Genomic DNA, 13,975 nt, shown 5'->3' with positions numbered 1-13,975 from the left:
CTACTTGAGCTGAGACTGATTATGTCTGTTTCAAGTCCATCATGTTTTCTTCTTCTTTAAATTTGTAAACACTTCCTAATGAAATCCTTAGTAAATGCTCTATACTCATTTTTAAGGTCTCTTAGTAGGAAATCACCATCATCCCCCCAGAAATCATTTTTGCTTCCAGGGATGTCAATATGGAAGAGAAAAAGAGAAGGTTTGGTGTGAATTACTTGGGCTGGACAATCCATGCAAAGAGACAGCCTCACCAACATTTCTGCATCCTGTCATCTAGGAAAGAAAACATAGCTTACATTTACTAAGGGCACTCTCTATCTTGGACAGTATGCTTAGGTTGGGGCTTTATGAGTGCACAAGGAATAAACCGTGGTCCTGGAGTGAACTGGGGAAGGAGGCTGTATATTTACCCCAGGCTGAGCGCATGGCTGAGGAGAAAACTCTCTGGAAAGGAAGCACATGATGGGTGTCATTGTGGGTGCCAGCTTACAGAATGGCCTGTGGGCACTTGTAAGGCAGCCCATGAAGAACTTCCAGGAAACCATGGGAAAGGGAGGCATTTTACAACTGAGGCCAGAAGTCCTGCAAAGTTCAAATAGAAACTCTAGGTTGTTGATATTAATTGCCTTCACCTCCATGCATTGATTGGAAAACCTGGTGACTTTCAGGTTACAGGTACATCATCTTTCATATTTACAAAGAAGGTGAGGTATTATTCCAATTTGACTCTAAGAAAACTGTAGCAAACCCAGCACAAGTAGCAGCCATCTGCAGATTGCTTTGTAACTCATGCTGGGAGGCCCCAGGCAGGGCACAAGTGACAACTGACCTCAGCCTGCACCTCCCAGGATCCCCCTGGAGCCAGCACACCTGGTAGACAGCTTTAGACCACCCAACCACCTCCACCAGTGACACACTCAAGGGGTGGATTCAGCAGACACCAGAGCCCCTCTGAAGTAAGTCCTGCTCTGTAGGGTCAACCCCAGCACAGCAGATACTCCACAGTATTTATGGCCAGTCCTTATAGCTGATTGGCCTGGGGGTATATTCTTTCTATGGATGTGCCAACAGCAATAGAGGCTTAACTACAACAGGACAGTGCACACAACCCACACAGGGGGTGCACTTGTAGTGCTCAGTTCAGGTGAGTAGGGAGGCTGCTCCATTGTGCCCTATAGGACACCCACTACATAAGGTCATTCTACCAAGACCAGGAGATATAGAAGCTCTGTCTAATACATAGAAACAAACATAGGGAGGTAGCCAAAATGAGGAGACAAAGAAACATGTCCCCAGAGAAAGAACAGGAGACATCTCCAGGAAAAGAACTAAACAAAATGTAGACAAGCAATATACCAGATGCAGAGTTCAAAACACTGGTTATAAGGGTGCTCAATGAACTTAGGAAGGAGTAGAGGAAGTTACTAAGAACCTCAACAAAGAGGTAGGAAACATAAAAAGAACCAGTCAGAAATGAAGGATACACTAACTGAAATGAAGAATATGTTACAGGGAATCAACAGTACAGTAGATAGAGGATCAGTCCAGAGGTTTGGAAGATGAGAAAGCAGAAAATGCACAATCAGAACAGCAAAAAGAATCCAAAAACTGAGGATAGTGTAAAGAGCTTCTGGGACAACTTCATGCATACCAACATTCTTATCACAGGGCTGCCAGAAGGAGGAGAGAGAGCAAAGAATGAAAAATCTATTTGCAAAATTAATAACAGAAAACTTCCCTAACCTGGTGAAGGAACTAGACATACAAGTCCAGGAAGCACAGAAAGTCCCAAACAAGATGAAACCAAACAGACCCACACCAAGACACATCATAATTAAAATGCCAAAGGCTAAAGACCAAGAGAGAATATTAAAAGCAGCAAGAGAAAAGCAGTTAGTTACCTACAAGGGAGCCCTCATAAGACTGTCAGCTGATTTTTCAACAGAAAGGCCAGAAGGAAGTGGCAAGAAATATTCAAAGTGATGAAAAGCAAGAACCTACAACTAAGATTACTCTACTCAGCAAAGCTATCATTTAGAATCAAAGGAGAAATAAAGAGCTTCACAGATAAGAAAAAGATAAAGGAGATCATCACCACCAAACTAATAATATAAGAAATGTTAAAGGGACTACAAGAAAAAGAATAAGGAGGAGGAGGAGGAGGAGGAGGAGGAGGAGAAGAAGAAGAAGAAGAAGAAGAAGGATAATTATTTAAAATTGATCCTATCTAATAAAAGAGTAATATGCAAATTGACCATACCTCCGCTACAAACACAAGCCATGCCCACCAGCCAATCAGGAGTGAATATGCAAATAAACCCAACCAAGATGGCTACGGCCACAGAGAGCAGGAGGGAGGCTTGGGTTTCCCCGGCAATGGAGGAAGCCAAGCTTTCCGCCTGCCCTTGCTGGCCTTGGCCGGGGGTAGAGCTGGGTGATTGGAGCGAGCTGGGGGTCCCCCGCCCAGGGCCTGAGCCTCAGCCAGAGGCTTGCAGCCTTGACCGGGGGTGGAGCCAGGCAATCAGAGTGAGCTGGGGGTCCCCTGCCCAGGGCTGGAGGCTTTAGGCCTTGGCCGGAGGTGAAGCTGGGTGATCGGAGGGAGCTGGGGGTCCCCCACCCAGGGCTGGAGGCTTTAGGCCTGGGCAGGGATGGAGCTGGAGATTGGAGGGAACTGGGGGGCCCCTGCCCAGTCCCCGAGGCTTTAGGCCTTGGCAGGGGTGGAGCTGGAGATCGGAGGAGATAGGTATGGACTACAGAGGAAACACCTATTCTGACTGCTCATTGGCTAAGCTCCCTGTATGCCACTGGTAATATTCTTAGTAACTTGGGTATAAGAATCCAAAAAGGTGATCTAGGGCTTTTCCACCACACTCTGGGAGAAAAAAATGAAGGTCCGCTGCTGGAGGGCTAAGAAATGTCATATCCTGCCCTAGGTGGTTTGGCTCAGTAGATAATGCCTAGGTTTGCCAACCGCAGGGTCTGGGTTAGATTCTGATCAAGGGCATGTACCTAGGTTTCAGGCTCCTCCCTGGCTGGGGCCCAGGTCAGGGCTCATGCAGGAGGGAACCAATCAAAGTGTTCCTCTCACTTTGATGTCTCTCTCTGTCTTTCCCTTTCTCTTCCACATTCTCTAAAAATCAATGGAAACATATCCTCAGGTGAGGATAAAAAAAAAGGAAAAAAAGAAGGAAATGTCATATCCTATGAAAGATACATCTTGAAAATGCCTAAAAAGTTGTCATTTTTTCATGATGAAAACACCTTGGTGGCTGCAGTGACTGGCAGTGGCTGCAGCAGCGGGGTGATGGGGCTGGTGCCTTTCCCTGATCAGCCTGGTCGCCTCCCACAAAGGGAGGCCAGACTGCGGCTTAGGACATCCCCTAAGGGCTCCCCTAAGCCATCAGTAGGACATTCCCTGAGAGCTCCCAGTATGTGAGAGGGGGCAGGCTGGGCTGAGGGAACCCCCCTTCCAGTGCATGAATTTCGTGCACCGGGCCCCTAGTATATACATAAAAGCCAAGTCACTGGAATGACTGGAATGACTGAAATGACCAGTCGCTATGACGTGCACTGTGGTGGCCAACCAGCCCAATCGGGGCCGCAATCGGTGCCCCCAAACTCCTGCTGCCCCTCCCCCTGGACAGCCTCACACCTGATTGGCCTCCCCAACCCAATCAGGGGTGAGACCAACCAGCCAACCTCCCACGTCCCTCCCCACCCCTGCCAGCCAGACCCTGATTGGCCCCCATCAGGGGGGTGGCCAAACCTCACCCATGCATGAATTCATGCACTAGGCCTCTAGTATGAATAATAAATGGCAATAAATATATGTCTATCAACAATTACCTTAAGTGCAAATGGATTCAATGCTCCAATAAAAAGACATACAGTGGCTGAACAGATAACAAACAAGACTCTTACATATGCTGTCTACAAGAGACTCACTTCAGACTTAAAGACACACAAAGACTGGAAGTAAAGGGATGTGAAAATATATTTCATGAAAATAAAAACAAAACAAAAAAAGCTGGGGTAGAAATATTTATACCAGACAAAATTAATTTTAAAACAAAGGCTATAACAAGAGACAAAGAAGGACCAAGAAATTCCACTCCTGGGTATTTATCCAAAAACAAAACAAAACAAAACAAAAACACAAAAAACCCAAACACTAAATTGAAAAGACATATACAATCATATACTCATTGCAGCATTATTCACAATAGCCAAGATAAGGAAGTAACTAAGTGTCCATCGATAGATAAATGGATAAAGAAACAGTAGTGCTTATATATAATGGAATGTGATCCAGCCATAAAAAATAATGAAACCTTGCCATCTGCAATAACATGGATGGGCCTAGAAGGTATTGTACTAAGTGAAATAAATTAGACAGATAAATACAAATGCCAGATGATTTCACTTATATGTGGAATTTAAAAAACAAAGTAAATGAACAAGCAGAACAGAAACAGGCTCATAGATATAGAGAACATTTGACAGCTGCCCAATAGAAGGGGCATTGGGAGAATGGGTGAAAAGGGAAAAGGGATTAAAAAGTATAAATTGGTAGTCATGGGGATGTGAAGGATAGCATAAAGAATATAGTCAATAATATTGTAATAACTATATGGTGTCAGGTGGGTACTAGATTTATCAGGGTGATAGCTTCATACATTGTATAAATGTCTAATCACTATGTTGTAGACCTAAAACTAATATAATATTGTATGTTAACTGTAATTGAAAAATTAAAAATTATTTAAAAGGAAAAGAAAAAGAAAGCATTTGAAATCCTGAAATGCTCATCCAGATGCAGCTGTGATGCACTGACTAGATAGAAAGAAAGGACAGCTCTTTACAGCCATTAGCACTAACATTAAACATTTACTAAATATATGTCATGTGCCAAACACTGTGATAAAGGTTGGTGAAACCAAAATATATGTCTTAATCCTTGCCCTTAAGGGTTGTAATCTAATTGGGAAAGAACTATAGGCTATCCCAACAGCTATGACATGATTACCATTGATTCCATCATTTGATGTGATTCCAATTATCTGGAAGAATCACAGGTTGGGGGACCATATTAGTTATGATAAGATACAGCTGCATGTCATAGAATATCCAAACAATAATAATAAAGGTAAGTATTTTTCTTCCACTTGCATAAAATACTAGGCAGTTCCTTGATTTAAGTGGCCCCGGTTCTTTTCTTTCTGCTCCACTCTTTCCATATGAAGGTTTTATCTTAAGTACTTTCTAGTGGTCCAAGAACAAAATGCTGAAATTGCTTCTCTGACTTGTAAGGAGCCCTCCACTCACCTCTTTAAATATGGGTATTCCTAGGAATACTCAAGTTCATCCATCCTAAGACTAAAGCTATCATTTTTGTACACATAGATTCCAAATCTTTTTCTCCATCTCTAATCACATCCAAATTTGACATAATGTCACACCTTCACAAGCAGAAGTGGGCTCTGCTTTTGAGTGCATTCTCTGCCTTCAGTACACCAACCACCAATTTCCTCAAATTACGAATGTGTTTCACTCCCTCTCTTTCATACACACACACACACACACACACACACACACACACACACACACACACCTAATTGGTCATACTCATCCCCCCTTCAGATTCTCTCAAATACTTCCTAATTCTGATCCTCCTGCCCCACCCCCGCTTAGATGGTCAATTATCCATCACTTGAACTAATACAATCTTCTTGCTTGTCTTTACATTTGTTCATTCAAAAGTTCAATAAACATTCATTTACAAGCTATGTTGAACCCTGCTCTGGCCTCTCTGTCCTGCCAGCAGAACCTTCTACCGCTTCCAGTTATGTTTCTGAAGTTCGGATCTGACCTGTTCCTTTCATTGTTTTAAAATCTCTGAAGAGGATCAAGTTCAAATCTGTTAGCATGGCTCCTCATGTCTGGACCTCCACTTCCTGCTCACACTCCCATCTAGGCATCTCTTTCACCCCACTGCAGGCACCCTCCACTCCCAGATCTTGGAGGGAGGTCTTGACAGCAGACACAGAGAGAACTCTTTCACACTTTGGGACAAAGTCTATGGGCTTTTTACCAAGTCTCTTTGCTATTATTGAATTAAGTAATAGTTAGTACCATTATACAAAAACGTAAAAGCAAATAACACTTTTTAATATGATGCTTTTAAAGAGCCACTTTTTAAGGAGTGGCTTCCAGATGCATTCCTCATCCCCTGGCAAACCAGGTACCCTCCTACCTCTCTACTCAATTGAACAGCTACTCTCTCCTGGGGTGGGGGTGGGGGGTTGTCTGAGTCACCATTGACCTGGTCACCATTGACAGGGGGCTCAAGAGCAGGGCCCACTTCTGCTTGGGGGGGGGTGACATTATGTCATATTTGGATGTGTCTTTTTTTAACCCTGAACCTTAGAGCCTTCTGCTGATGTCCCATAATGAGAAGTTTGATTTGAAAGTGGGGATTAGAGATGAAGAGAGAGATTTGGAATTTATGTGTATATAATTATGTGTACATAATCCCCACTCCAATGCCTCAAATCAGAAAGAGCAGAAATATCATTGATAATTCCAGGACATATGTCACATCTCTTCATTTCCTAATCCATCTTGTGCTATACACCATGAAAAGACCTAGATAACAGCCCTTAGCCTTGAGCTGCCAATGGGTTCATCCAAATCCTGCAGAATGGGACACTGGGCCCTAGCTGGTTTGGCTCAGTGGACAGAGCATTAGCCTGTGGACTGAAAAGTCACGGGTTCAATTCCAGTCAGGGCACATGCCTGGATTGCAGGCTCAATCCCCCATAGGGGGGTGTGCAGGAGGCAGCCGATCAATGATTCTCTCTCATCATTGATGTTTCTCTCTCTCTCTCCCTCTCTCTTCCTCTCTGAAATCAATAAAAATATAATAATTTAAAAAAAAAAGAATGGGACACTGGAACTGCTTTGAACTGGGCCATCTATCCTCATGAGAGAACCTATTCTCTCTACCAACAGGAAAGGGGGCAGTATGAAAAGAGAGAAAAGACTGGGATCAGAGGAATTATTCCATGTTGAACACTCCCTGTAGAGGGCTGGGTACCTACAGATCTGCCATTCACTCAAGACACTTGTTGAGCTCCTGTGATGATTCAGTCACTGGAAAGGGTATAGTGGCTGGGAGAGAGTCCCTGCAGGTCAGTCACCCTACGCCATGCTCCTAAGTGTCTAGTTGTATTAAAGAGGCAAACTAGGAAATCCTCTTACCCAGGCTACCTCCTGAGTCAGGCATCTTATCCAGCAGAGATACACTGAACACTACTATGCACCGGAATTTTTCTGAGTCAGGGTACAGTAATGCACAAGATAGACAAAATGCTGGTCCTCAATGGGGCATATATGTCAGTGTGTGTAGAGGTGTGTGGGGTGGGTGTCAGAAACAAAAAAAATAAATAAGTAAAAGACATGGAAATTACAAGGTATTGATAAAGCAAGGAGCCAGACTGGGGAGTGTGAGGAGAAAGGAGTAATGTTTTTAAATAGGGTCGTTGGCCTCCCTGAGAAGAAAAGACATTTGGAGAAATATGTGCAGGAAGTCAGGGAACAAGGACACCCCCCTCCCATTTGTTCAGTTTTTGCTGCAAATGTCTGAGCTACATTTCCAAAAGAAAAATGGAGTGTTCTCTCTACCAACAGGAAACGGGGCAGTATGAAAAGAGAATAAAAGCCCGGGACAAGAGAAATTATTCCATGTTAAACACTCCCTGATGGATACTTGAAAACCAACTCTGAGAGCAGAGCTGGGCCCACGAGGCAGAGGGGTTCCCGGGGCCCCTCTCCCGGGCTGTCAGACTAATCCCGCCGCCTACTCCCACCCTCTCTAGGGGGCTTTGCTCTGGCGACTGCAATCAAACCGCGCCGAAAACCGCCGGGGAGGAGCTTTGTACCGGACACCAGTTCAGCCTCCCTAGGGTACCCGGGGAGCCGCCCCCGCCCCTCGCCCGGACTCAGAGAGAGCAGCGCCAAAAACCGGGCGGGGGGCCGCAGAGCCCAGACGCTGGTCACCCAGACGGCTGAGCTCTCTCCTCTCGCCGGGCGGCGCCCAATCCCGCGACCTGCAGAGCTGGCCTTCTAGGCCGGCACAGAACTAAATTCTGAAATCGCCAGATGCCGGGGCGCACCCTGCAGCCCGGGACCGGCAAGCCGCGAGCCCCCTTGGAGCCGCAGCCGGGCTTGGAACCCGCGGATCAGGCGGGTCCTTTCTAGGCCTCCGACCACACTCCCCACAGCCCTCTCGCAGGCGCCGTTCCGCTGGGCCCGGGTCTCTCCCGCGCCGAGTTGCCGAACAAACCATTTAAACATTTCAGCCCAAAACCGATCCATTGTGGGCCGCACATTTAAAAGTGTTATTCGCTTTGAAGTTTTTGTCTAATGGCTCTAAACTGAAAGAAAATGTTTTCCTATTACTTAATTCAATCATAGCGAAGAAACTTGGTAAAAAGCCCACGGATTTTGCCCCAAAGTGTGACAGAGTTCTCTTTGTGTGCGCTTATCCTCCGCTGTCACACACTTTAATTCGCTTCTCTTTATCTGGCATTCAAAACTTTCTTCAATGACATTCAATAAGGTCCTGAGGCTGGAGGGGGGAAAATGGTTATTCCGCCCCCGACCCCCATTTTCTTTGGCCTTGCTCGCTTTCAGGGGCTCTTAACCCTTTCTTCCCCGGGCGCCGGCGGCTGCTCCCAGGAGAACCGGGCTCCTGACAGCGGCGGTCCCTTTCACTCCTCGGGGGCCGCCCGCACCCCACGCCTCTTCAGTCCGCCTCTGCCCAGCCAGGAGGCCTCTCCAGGCCCGTCCACTCTCTCGGATCTCTCAGTCTCAGGGGCCCAGACCAGCACAAGTTTTCCCCAGAGCAATTAGAACCGGCACGAGGCTTCAGGGTGCACTCGGTCTGGTTTACAAGCACCACCCTGAAGCGTGGAGCAGACAATGGCGTTGGGGCAACAGTGACCTCCGCGCCCCCTTCCGCCCGCCCCCCCAAAAGAGAAGCTTTGCTCCCTTACTCATCCTGCTAGGTGACAGGTTATTTTCCCCACTGCTCTTCTCCCTTTCTAGAATCAGTTATTTTCTCGCAAACCCTCTGCTTTTTAATCAGTTATAATTTGTTGCTGTGGTTATTGAAAGATTTCATCGGTGATGAGATTCCATGTGCACGCCTTGGTTCCGGGCTGTCTCCTTCCCTTGAGCGGATTCCCTCTCCATTTCTCACAATTCTATTCAGGGAGCAGGTGACTGCAGCGACTTGGTTCCAATAAAATCGAAAGTAAACGTCTTCCGTGGAAAGCCCTGGCTGTAAATTCGAAATATTTATGCTAATTTCCCATTGTATGGAAAAGGCTCCTGCTCAAAGCTTTGAGCCCGCTGATGATTTAAAAAGCTGAAGCTGTGTACACAGCGCTAAGCGTTTGAAGTTGTTTAACCATTGTGTGACCAGAAATAAGAGTGACACGGCAGGAGAAAGTCTGGGGGAGAGGGGAGCTCGGTGGGGGTGGGCCAGGGCACAGAAGCTGAAACTACAACTGCCCCTTGCGCTGCTCCTGCCAGCGCACCCAGGAGTCTATGGAGTGTTCAGGAGTGGAGAGGGCGCCAGCCGAAAGTCTACACTGGCCACATTGTGTGTGTGTGGCGGGGGGTGGGGGGGAGCAGGGGGGGTGCAAGATCTCCATTCGCGGTCTAGGCTCTTGTTTCTCATCTCTTGTCTCTGGCCACTGACTCTTAGCGGTTGATTTCCTCTTTACACCCACGGCCCTGGCCCTGACGAAAGTGCTGGTGGACAAGCATCTACTGAACTAAGACTGGGCGTTATAGACAGCGTCAAAATTAGAGAAAAGTGGGGCAGTGATGGGGCTAGTGCTAGGGAAGGAATACCGAGCCCTTCTCCTTTTGCCCAGCGGCCCCTGCAAGGAGCCCGGGTCCTCCTGCTTCCAGACTCAGAGAGAGGGAAAGAGATTCCACAGGTGGAAATCGGAGGCCGGCTGTAGGGATGCCTTCAGGGTTCACAGCGCTGAATTGAGCGCACTGAGTGGAGGCAGCATGATTGTGGGGGTCCGGGTGAGATGTGAGAAGGAAGGTGATGGAGACCAAGTGCCCACAGAAGATAGGGGTGAGCGCCCATGGAGATCTGTGGAAGCAAGGCAGCTGGGGGGAGGCGTGCAAAACCAATAAGATAAACGGGCCGATCGCCAATACAAAGCCAAAGGGGAGTAAGGAATAAAGAGGAAAAGAAGAATATTAAATCGCAGGAGAATGAGAAAATAAACCTGCAAAAGGGAGAGGAGGGGGCGAGGGCGCCTGTTGCGGCGTGGGTGGGGTTGACAAGAATAGAGTACATTATGCAGTTCATTTAGTTAACAAGTGAAATAATGAGGAAGCGTGCAGAGTGAATGCCAAGAGAAAAGGCACAAAAACCCTATTGAGAGGCCCGGGCCGCTCCTGGCGTAGCCCATCACATGGCAATAGTCCTATTTAAGCAACGCCGCCGGCGCCTTTCAGCACCACTAGCTCTGGCCAGCACCCCGCGCTCTTTGGGCGGCGCCCACTGCTGCAGAGGAGGCGGCTTCAGCCTCGGCTTCAGAGGCGCCTTCAGCCTCTGGGGAAGAGGCAGGTGCACGCTGCCGTCGCTCGTGGAAGCGCGTGGAGAGCCCCAAGGTGAGCAGGGCGCAGAGAGCGAGCTGGTGGCGGGGATACAGCGCACTAGGGCCATGCCGCGCTCCTTTCTGGTGGACTCGCTAGTACTGCGCGAGGCGGCTGAGAAGAAGGCGCCCGAGGGCAGCCCGCCGCCGCTCTTTCCCTATGCGGTGCCTCCGCCTCACACACTGCACGGCTTCTCGTCCGGCGCCTGCCACGCGCGCAAGGCCGGGCTGCTGTGTGTGTGCCCGCTCTGCGTCACCGCCTCGCAACTGCACGGGCCCCCCGGGCCGCCCACGCTGCCTCTGCTCAAGGCGTCCTTCCCGCCTTTCGGCTCGCAGTACTGCCATGCACCCCTGGGCCGCCAGCACTCAGCCGTGTCGCCCGGGGTTGCTCACGGCTCGGCCGCCGCCGCCGCTGCCGCCGCCGCCGCGCTCTACCAGACCTCCTATCCGCTGCCCGACCCCAGGCAGTTCCACTGCATCTCCGTGGGTAAGCCGCGCGGGGCACAGAGCATAGGTGGCCCCATGAAAGTTGACGAGTCAGATGGGGAATGATGAAACCTGGGCATTATGGGGACATGAGAGTCGTGTCGGGGCCCTGAGGGGGACACTCAGGGTGGTGTTGGGATGGAGGACAAGAACAGGAAGCCGGAGGGAGGTTGAAAGCAGACGACCCGGGTCTTGGAGGGGGGGCCCAGGAAGGAGTGAGGATTGGGGTTCAGGGCACTCCATAAAGGAGTACCAGGGCCGAGATACTCCGGGAGGATCGGAGTCCCATGACTTGACAAGGAGAGACCCGCGGTCATGCTGCTGTGCCTTGCGTTAGGGGCAAAGAGGTGGGTGAAAGGCCAAAGTCCTGGGATCCTAAAGACCGCCTAACAAGATCGGGCTCACAGCGCAGGGTCTGATCACTTCCCTCTCTCACCTCACTCCCCCAGACAGCAGCTCAAACCAGCTGCCCAGCAGCAAGAGGATGCGCACCGCCTTTACCAGCACGCAGCTGCTGGAGCTGGAGCGTGAGTTCGCCTCTAACATGTATCTGTCCCGCCTGCGCCGCATTGAGATCGCGACCTACCTGAATCTGTCTGAGAAGCAGGTGAAGATCTGGTTTCAGAATCGCAGGGTGAAGCACAAGAAGGAGGGCAAAGGCAGCAACCACCGCGGCGGTGGCGGGAACGCGGGTGCCGGCGGAGGCGCACCGCAAGGCTGCAAGTGCGCGTCACTGTCCTCAGCCAAGTGCTCGGAGGATGATGAAGAATTGCCCATGTCTCCGTCTTCTTCGGGGAAAGACGACCGGGATCTCACGGTCACTCCCTAGACGTATGACTCCCCAGGTCTCCCACCCCAGGCCCTTCCTTCGTAAGCCTCAAAGACTGATCCTGGGACTCCGCGGCCAAATGGCGACCACGCACAAATTTGGCAACGCTTTGCGGAGGCCCCCCGGCCCTGAGAGCTTGGCAGAGATCTGACTCTGGTATCCCCATCCCAGGGCCCGTGGCCCTTCAGAATGGACTCCAAGCTGTGAACACTGCAAGAGCTCGAGTCCTTCTCAACCACGGGGCATAGCGGCCTCCGCAGGCACGCAGCCTGGCCCAGAGCCTTGCTGGCCTTCAGCACCTCCTCGCCTGCCCTCTCTGAATTGGTTCAGGGCTCCTCGCTTCCTCTACTCTCCCCCGCCCTTGCTCAAGCTCAGCCTTTCACCCCTAGAACGTCTGTTCCTTTCCTTTCTTTCCTTCTTTCTTTCCTTCTTCCTCCCTCCCTCCCTCCCTCCCTCCCTCCCTCCCTCCCTCCCTTCCTTCCTTCCTTCCTTCCTTCCTTCCTTCCTTCCTTCCTTCCTTCCTTCCTTTCTCTTCTTTCTTTCTCTCCCTCCCCACCTCCTTCCTGTGGTCGTTTATCCAACCCCACACACACTTATGAATCCCTGCTTTTTCCTTTTCCTTTCTCGCCCCCTCCTCCAAGTTCAGCCAGTCCACTTCTCCTTCAACCAGTCCTTGCTGTACCCCAGCTCCTCTTCCAGAAGAGAAATGTCGCCCTCGATATTCAGGTCGGGGAAAACCCAATTAATTTTGTTTTGGAGGGGCTCTGCCTCCCCCCGGAGGCTCTGGCTCTCCTCCTGTGAAGACCCCTCTCTTACCCTATACCCCAGACCCCGCCCCGCCCAGGCCTAGCTGTGTAACTGTACCGTCTCTGTAATACCAGAAGATATTTATTTATTTATTTCTGTAAAAAATTTAAAATAAACTTTTTTTTCTTAGAAATCCACGAGGCTCTGGATCCCGAGGCTTCCACAGTGGACTGGACGGGCTCTGAGCTGGGTTAGGGTTTCCCCCTAGGGCGAGGCAGGGAGGGGACGGCAGGTGCGCGCTCTGCTCTGCATCTCTGCCCGCTCTGCCCCGCAGAGACTCCAGCTGGCGCGTGCGCTCCTTGGTCTCCATCCAGCTCCGGCGGGCCTGGCTCACATGCACCCCGAGGGCAGAAGAGCTGAACTCCCAGGAAAGGAGGGGTCCCTCCCCGTGTTGTGCCTCAGAACTTAACATCTGTAACGCCCCCTCCGCCTACCACCCCTCCTCACCCCCAGCCCTCTTGGTTTGGCTGTCCCGACCTCCATCCCAAGGGCAGACAGAGATCACCCCTGGGCGGCTCAAGAACTCTGTCCCTCGCAGATTCCCTACGGGATGGCGCGGCCTTCTCTCGGAAGGCCCCTCGCTTTGCTTTGAGACAAATTCCTTTAGCGGACCTAGCGGGCCCCATTCTGAGAACTCACAGGGATCCTGCGCCTGAATCCCCCAGAAGGGCCCTGTGAGCCGGAGCCTGGATCGGGAACCTTATGTTCTCACGGATTCCTGTTACCATCCCACAGTTCCCTGCAGCTTAGAATCCATCCCCTGGCCCTCCTTGCGCAGAGGGGTGTGTGTGTTGGGGGGGGGGGGGGCGGAGGGCATCACCGGGGCTAGTAGAAATAGGAGATGCGGAGCTGGGTTGCTTCTCAGAGACAGGAAACGCTCGACCTCCCGAGGGAGGTATTTTTGCCGCTCGGGTCATTGGATGTGAGAAGCAGCGCGTTTGTGTTCTCATGAGTCCCCAGGACTCCCATTCCGAGTCCTGGAGACTGGGAGCATTTCTTTTCCTACCAGAAATCCCACGCACCCTCACACACACCCTGGGGAGCGCGGATTCCACGCCTTTCTCAGGAGAAAGGAGCTCTAATTTGGATTTGCTCAACACAAGTTGGGTTCATTTCTAAAACCTTCGGTCTCCTTCACATCACGCTAAGTTCGGGCTGCTCTTCCCAG

General features: G+C 50.2%; 1 protein-coding gene across 1 annotated transcript; it reads left to right on the top strand.

Moving 5' to 3' along the window:
- Positions 1 to 10,754: 10,754 nt before the first annotated feature.
- On the top strand, positions 10,755 to 12,000 carry GSX1 (GS homeobox 1; the record flags this gene model as incomplete). The annotated part of the gene is made up of 2 exons (XM_080661872.1): positions 10,755 to 11,172; positions 11,621 to 12,000. 2 exons carry the CDS (start codon positions 10,755 to 10,757, stop codon positions 11,998 to 12,000), a joined length of 798 nt encoding a protein of 265 aa, XP_080517998.1.
- Between the last annotated feature and the right edge of the window lie 1,975 nt (positions 12,001 to 13,975).

Source organism: Plecotus auritus (genome assembly GCF_963455305.1).
Source record: "Plecotus auritus genome assembly, chromosome: 3".
Lineage (NCBI taxonomy): Eukaryota > Metazoa > Chordata > Mammalia > Chiroptera > Vespertilionidae > Plecotus > Plecotus auritus.
Note: the sequence above shows the minus strand (reverse complement) of the source record. Positions and strands in the feature narration are given on the sequence as shown.